The following is a 15,766-nucleotide window of genomic DNA, read 5'->3' as shown; positions in this document are numbered from 1 at the left end:
ATTTTTGTTCAAGTCGCCGACGGAGACAGTAAAACAAACCATTCTTTTATTTTTGAATTGAAGCATTGAAGTTCTTAAGAAATTCCTCATGGAACCAAAACGTTCGTAACAAGTTCTGCATGGAACCGAAAAGTTCGTAAGAAGTTCTTCATGAAACCAAAAAATTCGTAAGAAGTTCGTAACGAAACACGATAGTCCAAATTGAATCCTGGATTTTTAAAGGTACTTGGAACGCACAAAAATGATCTATGCTACTTTTTTAGACTTTTTATGTTCGTTCAGAAGTCCGATTCAAGCACTTATATTCAGTTCTCTCGAGGATCTTTTACTCAGCCAAATGTGAACTTTTAATGCACAGGATTAAGTATCTATGAGACTTTTGGTTACTTGGGTATCGACGGAGAAATTAATAATTTTTATTGCCGTTCTATATGAAACTGCCAAATTTTCATAACTATTTTTGTTGGTATGCAAGCATGCTGTGTGCATACACGGAGCTTTCAAGTGAGGTTAAGCGCAATGGCCTACCTGATATTTTCAATGTACTATGAGTCCACACTAGGAAACTTGGACTGCGATCTCGGTTGCTGAGACTTGTTTATGTTTACATTTGCGTCTCGTCTCGTCTCAAGTCTCCCGACAAGTATGGGAGACCTTCAGCAACCAAGATGTAAACATAAACAAGTCTCAGCCACCGAAATCGCAGTCCAAGTTGCCTAGTGTGGACTAGGCTTTTCTACACGGATTATACCGAAAATTTCACTGAACTGAACTGTTTTCAAGATGTCGAGTGCAGCAAATCATTTTATCCGGCAACCTGATGTGACGTAACTAAATTTTGAACTTCTTTCAGGTTTACAATTCACTCTGTGAGAATATTTTCAAGATTTTTTTTTAAAACTTTTACAGCCACATTCAATGCTTATTATAGACGGTTATGAATAAAAAGAGTTACATCAGGGTACGTGAAATGATGTGACGTAACGAAAAATGTGATGGGCAGTGGTGCAAAAAGATCCCTTCAGGTATCATGCAGCGCTTGACTTTAAGCCGATTCTAACAGCCCGACGTCAGCTACACAACAATCATCTTACAAAGTTGAAAAAAAAGTTCCAAAATGATTCTTTCACCCTTACGAACAAAACGTCGAATGTATCTGCAAGTAAAAGTCAGTACTTCCGAGAAAAAAAATCTTTTTCATCTGTACTTTTTTGGGAAAAATCTGTTCCAAAATCGGTACAAACAATGTATGGAAACTGAGTACAATTATCACAAATATTTCATCATTTTTGAAACTTCAGTGTTTTTAATTGGTACAATTTCAAACACTTGAACAGTTCTCTGATTTACAACAAGTGTCATAAATCTGTACACATCTGTACAAAATTTAAAAAATCTGTCATCTGCACGTACAGAATCTGTACCAATAATAAATCCAAAAACCTGAAATTCTCCAGATAAATCTGTACATTTGGCAACCATGTATGGTACTGTTTGTACAAATTTCAGGCCATTTACTCAGCCCCAACCGGGGTGAAGGGGGTTTTTGTTGTTTCTGTTACTGTTTTCTCCAGCAATCGTTAGTGTTCGCGCGAAATATGTTTGTATCGTGTGTGGGCGACCATAGAATCAAACAATCGTCGTGGAATCATCGAATTTGCACAAGCCATTTGTGTAGTCTATGGCCCGCTTTAAGCCCGATTTCTTACGAAAACAGCAACAGCAACAAAAAAAAACCATCTCCACCCCGGCTGGGATTGAGTAAACGGCCTGGATTTTGTACAAACAGCGTCATAAACCATGCCACAGAGGATTGTTTGTACAAAATATTTCAATCCCGATCGATTTTACTAAAACCGTTTGCGCGATCATTCAAGCAGTGCCATACACGATGCAAGTCGTGTTCACAGCGACAAAATTTCATCGAATTTCATCGCATTTGTACAAACGTTGTGTAATCTATGGCCCGCTTTAGAATCGATGCTGTATATGTAGCATAAGGAGATCTCTTTGCACCTCTGGTGGTGTGTAAAAAAAAATTCTATCTATTTTGTGTTTGTGTAATAAACTTCAAAAGTTTTTACCTTAACGTATTACCAAAATCATCAATAAAAGTTCTTCCAAATTATGTGTCTCAATGTTGCAATCAGTTTTGTCTATAAATATTTTATTGAAGCTAACAAGGGTCTCCAATGCCCTCTTACTTTATAAGCATAATTACAAAGTTCTTTGGCAGCCAATTTATGTTCTATTGAAGCAATTATGATTCTTCAATATAGTTGGTATTTTTAAAAACACTTGGAACACGTTATAAGTAAAGGGTGCCCACATCAAATTGCATCACTTTGCAAACGTTGTAGAAAATCACTCATTGGGTAGTTTTGCTTGAAAGTTTGTTTAAAGATAGCAGAAAGTGTGTACTTTATTTGCGTTTTTTTTTTCTGTATTATGAAAATTGAAAATAATAGAGCCAATCAATGAGCAATGAGGCAAATTTATTTTGCGCAAATCTTCAGAAAAGTACTGAATTTTTCAAACGCGACAACAAAAGAAAATAAGGGAATGATTTTTTCATCAGTAAGGAATGTATTCGAAAAAGTGCTACATTTTGTTTTGTGAATAACTGAATGCATGGATGGAAATAGATGAAATTTTCAGTTAAGCTACTTAGTAATGTAATGTGAACGTGTACAAAACTTGCTGACAATCTGTCAAGTGGTTTTTAAGATAGCGTCCAATACAGAAGGTCGTTGACAAATTTGTTTGAGCAGGATCGAGAAAAATCCAAAATGGGAGTCCAAATGGGAGACCCAAAACAGCTGGAAATCAACTATTCGACCAAAGTTCACATGGTACATCGTTCAAGAAGTTTTGGGTGAAGTAAAATTACAACTCTTACAAAACTACAACTTTTAATTCTTTCGCAGAAATGGAACAATAGAAAGTTTCATAATGGTGACCCAGAATTGAAAAATATGGAACAATTTCATCATTCGCAATATTCATTTAGATTTACAAATTGCATGTACCTAACTGAATTGAAAACTAATTGGAAATAACTGAAGAGAGAATTAAAATTAGAAGCCGACAATTCAGAAGTCTATCAAGAGAATTCTCATACAAATTTCGGTTTTTGGTTCATAATTAAAAGATATTATTATCTGGAATTTAGATTAAAAAATCGTTTTCAGATTCGGAATTGGAATTTGAATTTAAAAATTCAGATTCAGATTCAGCTCAAAATTAGTTTTAATTCTGGATTCAAAATTTAAATTTGATATTCAAACAAAGTCAGTTTGGAAAAAAAAACAAACCAGAAGAAACCACAAATATAAAATAAAATTAGGATGCATTTTGAAGATTTTGTTCTTTGAAAACTCTTGATATCTTTTTTTATATTTACAGGATTCTAGTAATGATAAATTCATATTGGTCAAAGAGCTTGTACTTAATCTTCAAGCCAGAATTAAGCTGTAAATTCATTATTGGTTGGTTGTTTAGCTTTAATTACATTGCAAATTATAAAAAATCAAAGTTTCAATCTGAAATTTCAAATTTTAATCGAGGTTACAAGCGTAGAAAATAACTGTGAATATTTTGTGGTTAAAAAGAATAAGCTTATTCTTTGCTTATAAAAGTATTTGCAAAAAGTTTTTCTCTTGAATATTTTGAAGGTCAAGCTTCAGGAAACAGCAAACTTAATAAAAAATAGCCTTAATTTGAAAAAAAAAGTGCTTCATAGTGTGGATTATGGATGGCACACGTGCTGTCCAAAAATTAAAATCGAAAAACTTCTTCATTGGATGCTATCTCAAAATCCACTTGATATAACATCACAAAAATTTGCACATATAAACATTACATTATCAGCTAGATACGCTGGAAATTTCATCAATTTGCATCCATGCATTCAAAAGTTATTCATAAACCAAAGTGTTGCATTTTTTTTTGAATACACTCCTTAGTTAGGACCTATCAAGGTTTTTTGAAACACGAGGTTCTCCGACTTTAACAGTAAATAGGCAGGGAGTGAGCGGGAATCTGTACCAATAATAAATCCAAAAACCTGAAATTCTCCAGATAAATCTGTACATTTGGCAACCATGTATGGTACTGTTTGTACAAATTTCAGGCCATTTACTCAGCCCCAACCGGGGTGAAGGGGGTTTTTGTTGTTTCTGTTACTGTTTTCTCCAGCAATCGTTAGTGTTCGCGCGAAATATGTTTGTATCGTGTGTGGGCGACCATAGAATCAAACAATCGTCGTGGAATCATCGAATTTGCACAAGCCATTTGTGTTGTCTATGGCCCGCTTTAAGCCCGATTTCTTACGAAAACAGCAACAGCAACAAAAAAAAAAACCATCTCCACCCCGGCTGGGATTGAGTAAACGGCCTGGATTTTGTACAAACAGCATCATAAACCATGCCACAGAGGATTGTTTGTACAAAATATTTCGATCCCGACCGATTTTACTAAAACCGGTTGCGCGCTCAGTAAAGCAGTGCCATACACGATGCAAGTCGTGTTCACAGCCACAAAATTTCATCGAATTTCATCGCATTTGTACAAATGTTGTGTAGTCTAAGGCCCGCTTTAGAATCGATGCTGTATATGTAGCATAAGGACGCTGGAAATTTCATCAATTTGCATCTATGCATTCAAAAGTTATTCATAAACCAAAGTGTTGCATTTTTTTTTCGAATACACTCCTTAGGCCGATGACATAGTAAGAGCGATGCGATGCGAATTGGCGAACGCGGCCAATGCGAACTCGAGCGGCGGAACAAATTGACATCTGCTTTGCCGCGTTGAGTATGTCAGGTTTAAGCGATTCACATACATTTTCATCAAATGTGGTGTCGTGATTTTACGAATCTCAATTCAGAGATTCACTTAAACACGTCTGTCGCTCGCAAGAATAGATCAATGACTGACTTTGTTTTGTTTGTTTGTCAAGTGCTGCCAACATTTTTTTTTATTTTATTCAACTACAGTAGTGTTGCCGAATACAACTATTATTTTATTTTATTCCTAATTAAATTTGAATTATTTTTTGTATATTCTTCATCTCATCCCTACATTCCTTCTCACCTCTATTCTTTATTAAAACTTTTCACACGTCAACATTTGTTTTTTTTCTTTAGAGCAAAATTTTATTTACCAAATATCCTCAATTTTTATTCCATATGCCACATCTTTATTCTCCATCCTACAAATTTTGTTTAATTTCTGCTTATCCTTCATCACATTTCAACATTCATTCTCAACTCTATTCTCAATAGAATCTTTAATTTACCGACTTTTGTTTTTCTAAAATAAAAAAATTTATATCCCAAATATCCCTCATCTCAATTCTACATTCCATTCTCTGCAAAAGCTTTTCAAATCTTATATAAAAATTTTTTTGGCATATTCTTCATTTCATCCGGAAATATTCTTCACAAAAGCCTTCCCAATTTGTGCTTTCTCTGTCGCTCTGCTTTTATTTACCAGAGCCAGAACAATCCGCAAAAAAAACATTCATAGCAACAGCTTTCTCAAACTGTGCTTTCCTTGTTACTCTGTTTCTGTTTACCAGAGCCGGAATAATTCGATAATATTCTAAGAAACAGCCTGCCCAACCAGAAGGCTTATTCAAAACAAACAATCAGCAGCAGCAGCCTTAAATATCTGCGCTTCTAACGGCAATTCCGTCTTATTTCCACCGGAAGGCCAAATCAAAACAATCAGCAGCAGCAGCAGCTTTAAATATCTGCGCTTCTAACGGCAATTCCGTCTTATTTCCACCGGGAGGCCAAATCAAAACAAACAGCAGCAGCAGCCTTACATATCTGCGCTATTTGTGCTTATTCTACCTACCACGCCATTGTCGTGATTTTACGAATCTCAATTCAGAGATTCACTTAAACACGTCTGTCGCTCGCAAGAATAGATCAATGACTGACTTTGTTTTGTTTGTTTGTCAAGTGCTGCCAACATTTTTTTTTATTTTATTCATCTACAGTGTTGCCGAATACAACTATTATTTTATTTTATTCCGTATTAAATTTGATTTATTTTGTGTATATTCTTCATCTCATACCTACAACCGGGTCAGCTAGTCTTTTATAAGACGAAAAAGTTTTTTTTTAAAACCAATCAGTACGAATGGTAATTTTAAGAAAACATTTTGGTTTTTTAAGTGTTCTAATCTGATTGTTAATTATTTCGTACATTATTGACATTTTCATGGCCAATAATGATAATTTTTAACGGTGGTTTTCTATTTTAGAAACTAAACCTCAACTCGTTTATTCTAAGAGTGAGCTCGGACATCTTCATGGCTGAGATGATATAAACAAATAGTTGAATGACCACAAAAAAATTATTTCGAAAAAAATTATATTTTGTTTGTCTAGACAAGGATTTGTAATTTACTCTACAGAACCTACTGTAGAAGGGCCTTTTTGTGCTAATATACGTTTTATTGGAGTTTTATAGATTCTAACATAACCGAACGCAGTTTTATAGGTTGAATTCACAGTTGACGTGGAGTCTCTTAGAAAACCTCAATTGTTACTTGGGTAATGATGTTGGTTTTTAGTAAAAACTTGATTTACTGTAAAAATTACTTTTAAAGATCTCTGCAACTGGATTTGCATTCTTTGGTCAGTTGAATGTTCAAAATATTGTTATCACGCGTTTTTTTAATTTCAAAATTTTATCCATCCAAACATTAATTTCTATGATTTTTGCTAGTAGTATTTTTTGCATTATTTTTACCCCTAAATGTATGCAACAACCTTATGCTTTTTCTTTAAAAACATTTTTGGCAGAAAAATGTAAAATTTAATTCGAACAAGACAAAAACTCACTGCAATTTCTGCTTTATAGGTTCTGAAATAACAAATACATTAAAAACTATGGGCTTGTGGTATAGCTCAGTTGGCAAGTCTGTTGTCTCCTGAGCCGATGTCCGCGAGTTCGAGCCAAAGAGTAAACATCGAACACAGTTGCACCGGATAAGTTTTCAATAACGATCCGCCAACCGTAACGTTCATAAAGTCGCGAATGCCATAAAGATGGTAAAACGACTATAATCGAAAAAAAAAATCAAAAACTATAAATTTTCAAACGTTTTCATTTGATTTTTCATCGAAAACATAGTTTTTTGCAACTTACCTTTTTTTACTAGGGTAAACATGGCATGTTTTTGTTATTTTAAACATGACTGGTGAAATCAATAATTTTTCTGACTACGTCAATTTGATGTCCCATCGACCTTAAAACTTTTGATGTTCAAGCTGTATGCTCTTCTGTGGACATCAAGTTTTTAGAAGCAATTGAAGTTGAAAAGTGTTGCATTACGCCCCAGTTGACGGTAATCCTACTCTAGTAAATTCTTCAATAGATTTTCAAGAGAAAATAAATAGAACGTTTTATAAAGGTTTCAATACAGATTCTGAAACCGCTTTTAAACATATGTTTAGAAGGGGTTTAATTGAAGATTTAGAGCGCCCTTGCAGGTTCTTATGACACTGAAATAGATATTTGGATGATATACGAATATTGATAGATTTTTATCTTTGCCAATCGAAATAGATTGTTTTTAGGCGAAAACTGTACAAGACGCTCCATTTAAGCATAATCGTTATTTACAGCGATATCAATCATCTAAGAACCAAATTAAAAGTTTACGACGATTCAGGGATCAGATTTACGTCTTATCAATAAGAAAGAATATGATAAAAACCGAGGGATTGCAGTGGAGAGTGAATTCTTTGCATTTGGAATGGTAATGATCAAAACTCCATAACTGCTTAACAAATTGCAACAATTTGCAACAATTAGCACGTTTTCTCTCCCTCTGAACACTGGTTTCTCTCATTTTAACTCAAACCTTCTCATTTTCCCTATCAAATTGCCACAAATGCAATCATTGGTTGCACAATTTGTGTGATCATGGACGATGATTCTCCGTGTATCTCAGTCCCCTGATAAAAACACGATTTTGATTATATTTTTGGTGAAAAACAAACCACGGGGTAATACGCCAAAACTAGTGGACAGAACGCATCATACTGAAAGCTGAAAGGGTGGTATGAAATGGAACAATACTTATACGGAATGTTTGCATTGCATAAAAGTTTTTCATGCGTTGACATGTAGGTCTTGAAATATTTCTCTCAAATAACGTGTTGATTAGCGAGAACCGTGGAAATAAACGTGTTCATGGCAAAATTGTCTTAATAGAAGTCATGTAAGAAAAACTGAGCAAAATCAATGCTCGTTAAAAAAAAACTTTTAGTGTTTTTTTCAATGAATAACTTTGGCTGACGGTATACGGTAAGTTTGGCAATACAATTAAGCTTTTTTATAATATTTTCTTAAATGTCCCGCTTTTTTCGGCTGTGTCCCGCTTTTTTGTCATGAAATGTCCCGCTTTTTTCTGAAAGTATCTGGCAAGCCTACCTTATAGGTAAAACGCCTTCAGGTAGGCAACGAAATTTTATTACTTGATTGATATCGCGCCAAACATGGCGGCAGATAATTTTTCGAGTCGAATATTGGTGCACCTTTTTAACTCAAAGAATGACATTTTTTTTATATTTGGGTTTTCTCAAAAGTTAACATCATTCAAAATTTGAGCGTAAAAAACGTGATCTTGCGCGCATTTTGCCCCAATTTCGATATAATTGTTTTTAGTTTAAATTTTTGGGAAGTTAGTAAAATACAACAAAATATTTATAGTCTTCCGAAAGTGTATATTTACAAGTGGAAAAACGATAAGCTATAGTTCCATCAGATTGCGCAGGCTGGATTACCATAAAACCACTGACCATACTAATTGAACACTAGATTTCGTTTTCTGGATATTTTTTCCAACAGTACGCAATGTCGATTCCAGAGTGCGCATCGATCGATTTGAAGAAATGTTATCCCAGTTAGGAAATGCCACCCAACTTTAAAAATAAAACACGTAATTTCTACGATACAATCGGGCTAAACATGACCGTTTTTCCTACAAGGCATATTTTGTCAAATTTTTCAGGTTCGCCACCTGCCGTCGGTATTGCGAACCTACAAAATCTGTCAACAAAAATTAGACAGAAAATGGTTGAATTTTTGTTCTAAATGTCATGTCAGTGTGGTCAGTGATAAAACCTTATATGTTGCCCATGAAAAATAACAGGTCTAGAGTTTGTTTTGATTAGGTCGTATGAACCAATATAAACAAACTTGAGTTATTACTTGAAAATGATTGATAAAGTTGTATTCTATGTTTGGTAAAAACTTGATTTCATTTGATCAATGAATAACTTTACCAAAATGATTTGAATTTAGGACGTATCATGACTTTCTCATTTTGAGTGCAATTTGGTTTTTGCGTCGTTTTGCTCTGCCGTGCATTGCCGTGATGCAAAACGACGCAAAATAAACAGTTCGGCGTGGTGGTTTTCCTACGTTATGCATAGTCGCGAAAAGTGCTTCGATAAGAGTGGATAATTTAAGGAAACAGGACAGGAAACTCTCTGATGAAGTGGTCTTCAGCGATCTTAGCGATTCTCGTATGGTGAGACGCTGCAAATTGGTGTCAGGTGAGTACAATAAGCTTCACTTTTCCAGCTAGTATTATGTTTGTCATTACAGGGCAGCCATAATAGTTGAAAGCGATGGATGATTTTTCGCACTCCTCGAACGGCCAGGCGGCGCCTCAGGTTGTAGCTATAAATGTCCAGGTGGATTACAAATGGTCACTCCCAAAAACCAATAATTCCAGGTGTCCTCAGAAGCAGGCGCGGTCCTATGGGGGGGGTGATCGGGGTGATCACCCCCCCCCAAGCGGCAAAAAACCGTTACGAAGTACTCGCAAACGCTGGATTTTATATAAAAACTTAGAACTTTTCTTAGTAGGTGTACATTCGAATTCTCAAATTTTCCCACTCCGTGGGGGATTTGTTGAATTTATTAATTACTTAATAGCTTAAGATTTTAAAAAAAAAATCGGTCAGCAAAACTTAAACAGCTGAAACTTGCAATTCCCTGAACCGAATTTTACCAAATAACTTTTGTTGAGGTAATTACAGCGTTGAATTCGAATTCGCTGACCATATACGCTTCCGGCCATAAGTTTGGGATCACCCCCTTTAAAAAAAGCTAAATTGTTTGGCCATATCACAGTCATCTTATGCCATATTGCTTTCTTCTGATCTCATTCTAAAGTCGATGAGCAAAACCTTCATCTTAAGTTATTGGCAAAATGTATATGTTAACTTCATATGACTTAAACTTGGCTTAAAGTTGGAAAATTTGGGTTGAGTGGACCGAATTTAAAAATTTGATTTGCATTTGATTTTTTTCATCAATATCAAAACAGTATGGTGTATCGCCAAAAAGCTTGGGATCATGCGAAACATGCAATTTAATTTCGTGCGATTCTCTGTCATCAAACAACGTTTCGCTAATCTGATAAGTTTCCGGAATTTCCGAAAAACCCGAAGGGGGAAATAAATAAAGTTTAAAGTAATTTATGTAAATTCCAATAAAAAACTCCAATATTTGAAAGATTACAAGACTAAAAAACAAATTTAAGAAGATGAGAGTTATTTCACCTTTTGTTTTCTTAATTTCATTGAATTATTCGATAAACAATTACTTGATTTATAGGTTTTGTGCAATGACATAGTATGCAATTATGTAGCATACAAGCTTCCGTGCAATTTATTCCAATTCATTTGTTTTTCGCATTATTTTTTATTGTCCTCCCCCCCTCGCGATTTCCAACTCCGAGTGACAAAAGAAGGATTTGAAATTTGTTCCGGCCTTATTGTAGATCGGTTTGGCTCAATGCTTGATGGATCAACATATCTCGATCCTTTTTAGTAGAAGTAAAAAGAACTTGAGACTTTAAGTGTTAAATTGCCTTTGAGGCCGTTCAGATACCACGTGGACAAAAAAAAAATAAGATTTTTACCCCTTTCTCCCTCTCCGGGCACAAATGTGGATATTCGACAACCCCTACCTCCCTTCTCCAGATGTCCACCTAGACAGATTCGATTTTTGTTGTTGTTATTCCTTATTTTGAAATGTTTTTGAAAAAATTAGCTTTGATTGTATTGGCTTTAATCATTTATTTTTCTTTCGAAGACTCGTTTACTGTAATATTTTACGTCTTTCATTAGCTTTTATGCACTTGTACCCCTTTGGCTCGAAGGAAGTCGTACATTTTGAGCCGTTATCACAATTAAACTATTTTTATAATGATCCATAGTTTTTATCAAAAAAAATCAATCTTTAATTTGAATGTTAATTAAGTTAGAAATTGTTATGATAAAGTTGTCCTGAGACCAAATTATGATTAAAATTATAAAAATAAATTTCAATCATGGGGATTTTATGGAAATAAAAAATTACATTAAAAATACGAAACTTAGAATATTGGTTGAAACTTGATATCAGTTATGCTCCGAATCCTATACAAAGCTCAGAAAATTGTGTTTTTCATTTTTTAGCACTATTCGGTACATCTCTAATGATATCTATTCAATTTTCTAAAAATACTGAAAATACTACTTTTAAAACTAAAGGTGATTGATAAAATCTGATAAAAAAACGAGTTCAGAATTTTATTTCCAAAATCAGTTTATACAGCATAGGTTACAAAAACTTGCCAATTTTTTTATTTTTCCCAGGTGAAATAAAAGTATTCCTTCATCCCCGACTATTTTCTCGGAAACAAGGCAATCGTTCAAGTTGAACATTCGGAAGATTTTTTTTTCTAATTTTTGACCAACACAGCTAGATTTCAGGATTCACACCAATTATATCGCCGATACTGTTTTCAGCTCATCTACACAACAATATTTAAACTTTTGAGTAGAAATCCAGCTTAATAATTTAGGTTAAAAAATCCATTCTGAATCTGAAAGTTTTGTTATTTCAATTGCAATTGGTTATGACTTTTCACTGAAATATTGAAAGAGTATTAACTTTCAGAAATTAACTCTTCATTCAGTATTCCTTTCTTTTATTCAAACATTATACAAAAAGTTTGGAAATATTGAGAGCATGAAGAAAAATTTGATTTTGTTGATCTTATTTAGAATTAAATTTATTTTAATAAATTGAAGAATTGGAACAAGAATTAATAATAATTCGAAACTCTCGAACAACGATTCAGCAAAATGTTTCAGAAAATAATTAAATATTCAGTTTTTAATTCAAAGCTATTATTAACGAACACTTTTCTTAGAATAATTGTTTTGAAATTGTTGCAAAATGAGAATCATTAAAATTTTGGTGAGGGTCTTACGCTGATTGATGCCCAGTAAAAATATTGTGGATAACTTGAAGATTTTTTTTTTACGTTTTCTTCTACGAAAATGTGTGTTTAATTTTCATTTGTGAAATGACGTTTAAAGAGTACTACGGAAAATTCTTTAAAGAGTACTTAAAATTATAATTTTTAACCAATTGTAAAAATTACGAAAATAATCTTTTTATCAACACTTTTTCGCAGTGAGCATCTAAGATTCACAAATTGTTTTATAAAAAGATATAAAAAAAGTGTATTGAGAAAATTTGTTAAAAGTTTTTACTATTTTTTTCTGATTTCAAACTATTTAAATTACACACCTATAAACCTACAAAATACAAGTTTTATTTGCAACTGTAAACCCCCCCCCCTGGTCGTCCCCCTCTCCACAATTCTGTTTCTCAAAATAAACATTTTTTCGCCAGATATTCACGATCCTTCTTATAGACCGATTTTTGAAAATTTGGAAAATCACCCCCCCCAAGAGCCAACTCTAGGACCGCCCCTGCTCAGAAGGTAATTCCAGTGGATAGGATGGACAGGATTATTGTCTGAAGCTTTTCTACAATCAACTCCGAATGAATTACTAATGATTTCAGTTAATCAAATCAGTTTTTGGGCACAAACTTATCGATTGACCATAAGGACGTTTGCGCCAAATGAGAAATGCATTAGGTCGTAAGTAAATCTTCATTCATAGAAACCCAATTTATGCCATATCCGAATACAGTAGCATGTTCTGCGTCTTATTTTACGTTGCCTTGCACATTTTTAGACAAATTAGACCAGCATTCATAAAATGAGAATTGAAAAAGTGATTCAGAACTTCCACATCAATTTTCTCAAAACATGTCGAGTGGCTCATACGACTTAATCAAAACTAACTCTAGAAGTTTCAAGCAGATTCCATTAAACCTCCTGTTTTTAATCATTAAAGTCGTTTTTGTGAATTTTCCACCTAATAAATGATGAAAAAGCTTTTTGCTACAATAAAAATTAAGAAAAACATCATTCGAAGCCATAGGTTAGTATATTTTTGCGAAAGAATGGCATGGGCCATTTTACCTCGCTGGTGCGTCTTGTACAGTTTTCCCCTACTGAGTTTTTTTTGTTCTCATTCATAGTTTCTGATTCTTGATTTTAAGTTCTTACTGTGATTTGTGTTCTCAATTTCGAATTTGATGTCGTCTACATATTTTCGTATTAACGGAATAGACAATCCTCGGTAATTTGGGTCCTGTATCTTGAGTTGTTCTTGAATATTTAGCTTGCATCGAATCCTTAGATTTTGACCTTATTGCAACCCATCCCATGCCGGCCGAAGGCAGCTGAAATGGCGGATACTCACGAAAGGCACTTTTAGATTCCTCGTATGCCTTAAAACTAAAGAAGGCGGTACGGGTGTCGGTCGGTATACGGAAGTGTAGAATCGAAACATCTTTGTAGGCAGTATACTTGAGCAGTGTGTTGGATGGCAATCGTTCCAGTGGAATTTGTCCCTCGATCCAGCCGGTCGGGGAACTGGCAGCGGTGCTTCCATTTCCGGTGCTGCTGCTGCTCGAGCTCGGCGTCATTGGAATTGTTGCGGAGGGTAACTTTTCACTTCCGGCACTTCCGCTACTACTGCTGCTTGTACCATTATTACCGGAAGGGCCTGTGGCAGCAGCTTTGCCGATTCCCGTCTTAGCATGGTCTTGGTGTATGAAATTGCAATCGGTTTGATTTATGTCTACAATTATTAAAAACAGAGCACCAACTATCAGAACGTTCCGGTTGTGGCTGGCTCGGGAACCCATCTCGTCGTCGGTATCGATTTGATTCGGATAGTAAGCATAAAATTCCCGCACGCACAGTTGGTACCAGCAATAAGGGTCGAAATGGAGAGGAGCCACCTCCAGGGATCACTTTACGACTTGGTGCAATTTTGCCTTCTAGCTCCAGCGATGTTCTCAAATGCCAACAAGAACTGAATCCTGTACGTAGATGGAGCAGTTTTTTCTAATACTGAACATGGAACCACCCCATGTAGCTTCGAATCTGCATCTAAATACCGGAAGTAGAAGGCCAAAGGTTTGTTTGCTCGAAATCGTAGCCACAATCGATGAGGATGATGCCCCAAGCTCCGGTTCAATAATCAGAGCCAAAATTTATGCATTTAATATCACTGGTGCGAAGTTTAGGTGGCATTCCGGATGCTGCATCTTTACTCCAATTGTAGGGTGGTTTTCTGCTGCCGTTGGCCACAGCCGATCCCCGGCAATCTGCAAACGAGAGAAGAAATGCAAAAGGAAACAGAGCTTAGAGTCATTCGTCATTTGTGCTGTTTGGTGTAGAAATTGGCAACATTTTCTCGTTTCTGTAGGCATCAAATGTGCTCAAGTGTGCACTAACAATATTTCCCATTATTTTTCGAGATAAAGGAAGATAGATGGATATTCTCCTAATACCCCTGTAGTTATACTTTTTCCCCTAACTTGAGATTGTTCTTAAACTAACTATATTATATTTCTAAAAACTGCCCTAGATGTTTTTTTAGGGCAAACTTTAAATGTGATAGGAAAGATAAATTGAACCTAAATAAACTTTAAACCAATACACGTTCGCAAGCATGGCGTGTGCCATCGAGAAGATTTGTGCTAGAATCGCACAGAAACGAGCTACAAGGGAGATGAAATATAAAAAAAAACTAAACGAAAATAAAGTTACTAACCAAAGCCGAATTGTGTTTTTTCGTCTTTTTTCCAATTGTTTCCTCCCGACGCGACGGCCAAAATTTTGGAGGTAAATTGATTTACAAAAATCTTGGCAAAGGCGCAAACAAAATACGTTATTAAAAGTGTTCTGTAGTTCCGAAAATTGATTCTACTTTTGCTGATTTCAAGTACGGTCATTGGTCATGAAATGCGATAAACAGCCACACAACAACAACTTCAGCAATGCAAGAACAGCTTAACAAGAAAAAAAAAAACACCAGAAAAATAGAAAATGTGCAGGATATTGTAGGTATTTAAAGTTTGTTGAGATACCTATGAGATTTTCTCAGAAACATGTAGTGCGTCTCCGGAAGAATTAAGCGTACCTTGTTCACATTAATATTGCAATTACTTCACTCAGGTCCATGATCCTCTTAATTAAAGGGTGATACGGTCAAAATTTGGTCAATATCAACTTGACGTATTTCTTACAATTTTGCATTTAAAAAACCTGAACACCCCTCATTTTGAAGGTGTGTGTGTGTGTGTAGAATATTGCTCCTATTTTGATTTTGGAATTCACTCTTCAGTTGTCAAAATGCCGTCCATGCCAGAAGAGCAGTGTATCAAAATTTTTCTCGCGCATCGCGAAAATCCAAGCTACTCGCACGCAGAAGTGCGATTAAAGTGTTTGGGGAACGTTTGTCGACAGCCAGGAAGTCTGGATCGGGGGGAAATCGAAAACCGGAAGCCGCTGAGACGACAAAGAAAGTTG

The 15,766-nt window shown here is 35.1% G+C and overlaps 1 protein-coding gene across 1 annotated transcript in view; it reads right to left on the bottom strand.

Annotated features, from left to right (window-relative positions):
• Positions 1-15,766, bottom strand: part of LOC129739410 (uncharacterized) — a 363,355-nt gene that overhangs the window by 62,531 nt on the left and 285,058 nt on the right. The window contains exon 4 of the mRNA XM_055730891.1: positions 13,647-14,559. Within this exon, the coding sequence (XP_055586866.1) occupies positions 13,647-14,094 (448 nt within the window). The 5' untranslated portion in view covers positions 14,095-14,559. The remainder of the gene's footprint in view (positions 1-13,646; positions 14,560-15,766) is intronic.

The sequence above is a fragment of the Uranotaenia lowii genome, chromosome 1 (assembly GCF_029784155.1).
Source record: "Uranotaenia lowii strain MFRU-FL chromosome 1, ASM2978415v1, whole genome shotgun sequence".
Lineage (NCBI taxonomy): Eukaryota > Metazoa > Arthropoda > Insecta > Diptera > Culicidae > Uranotaenia > Uranotaenia lowii.
This window is presented reverse-complemented; position numbering and strand designations above follow the sequence as displayed.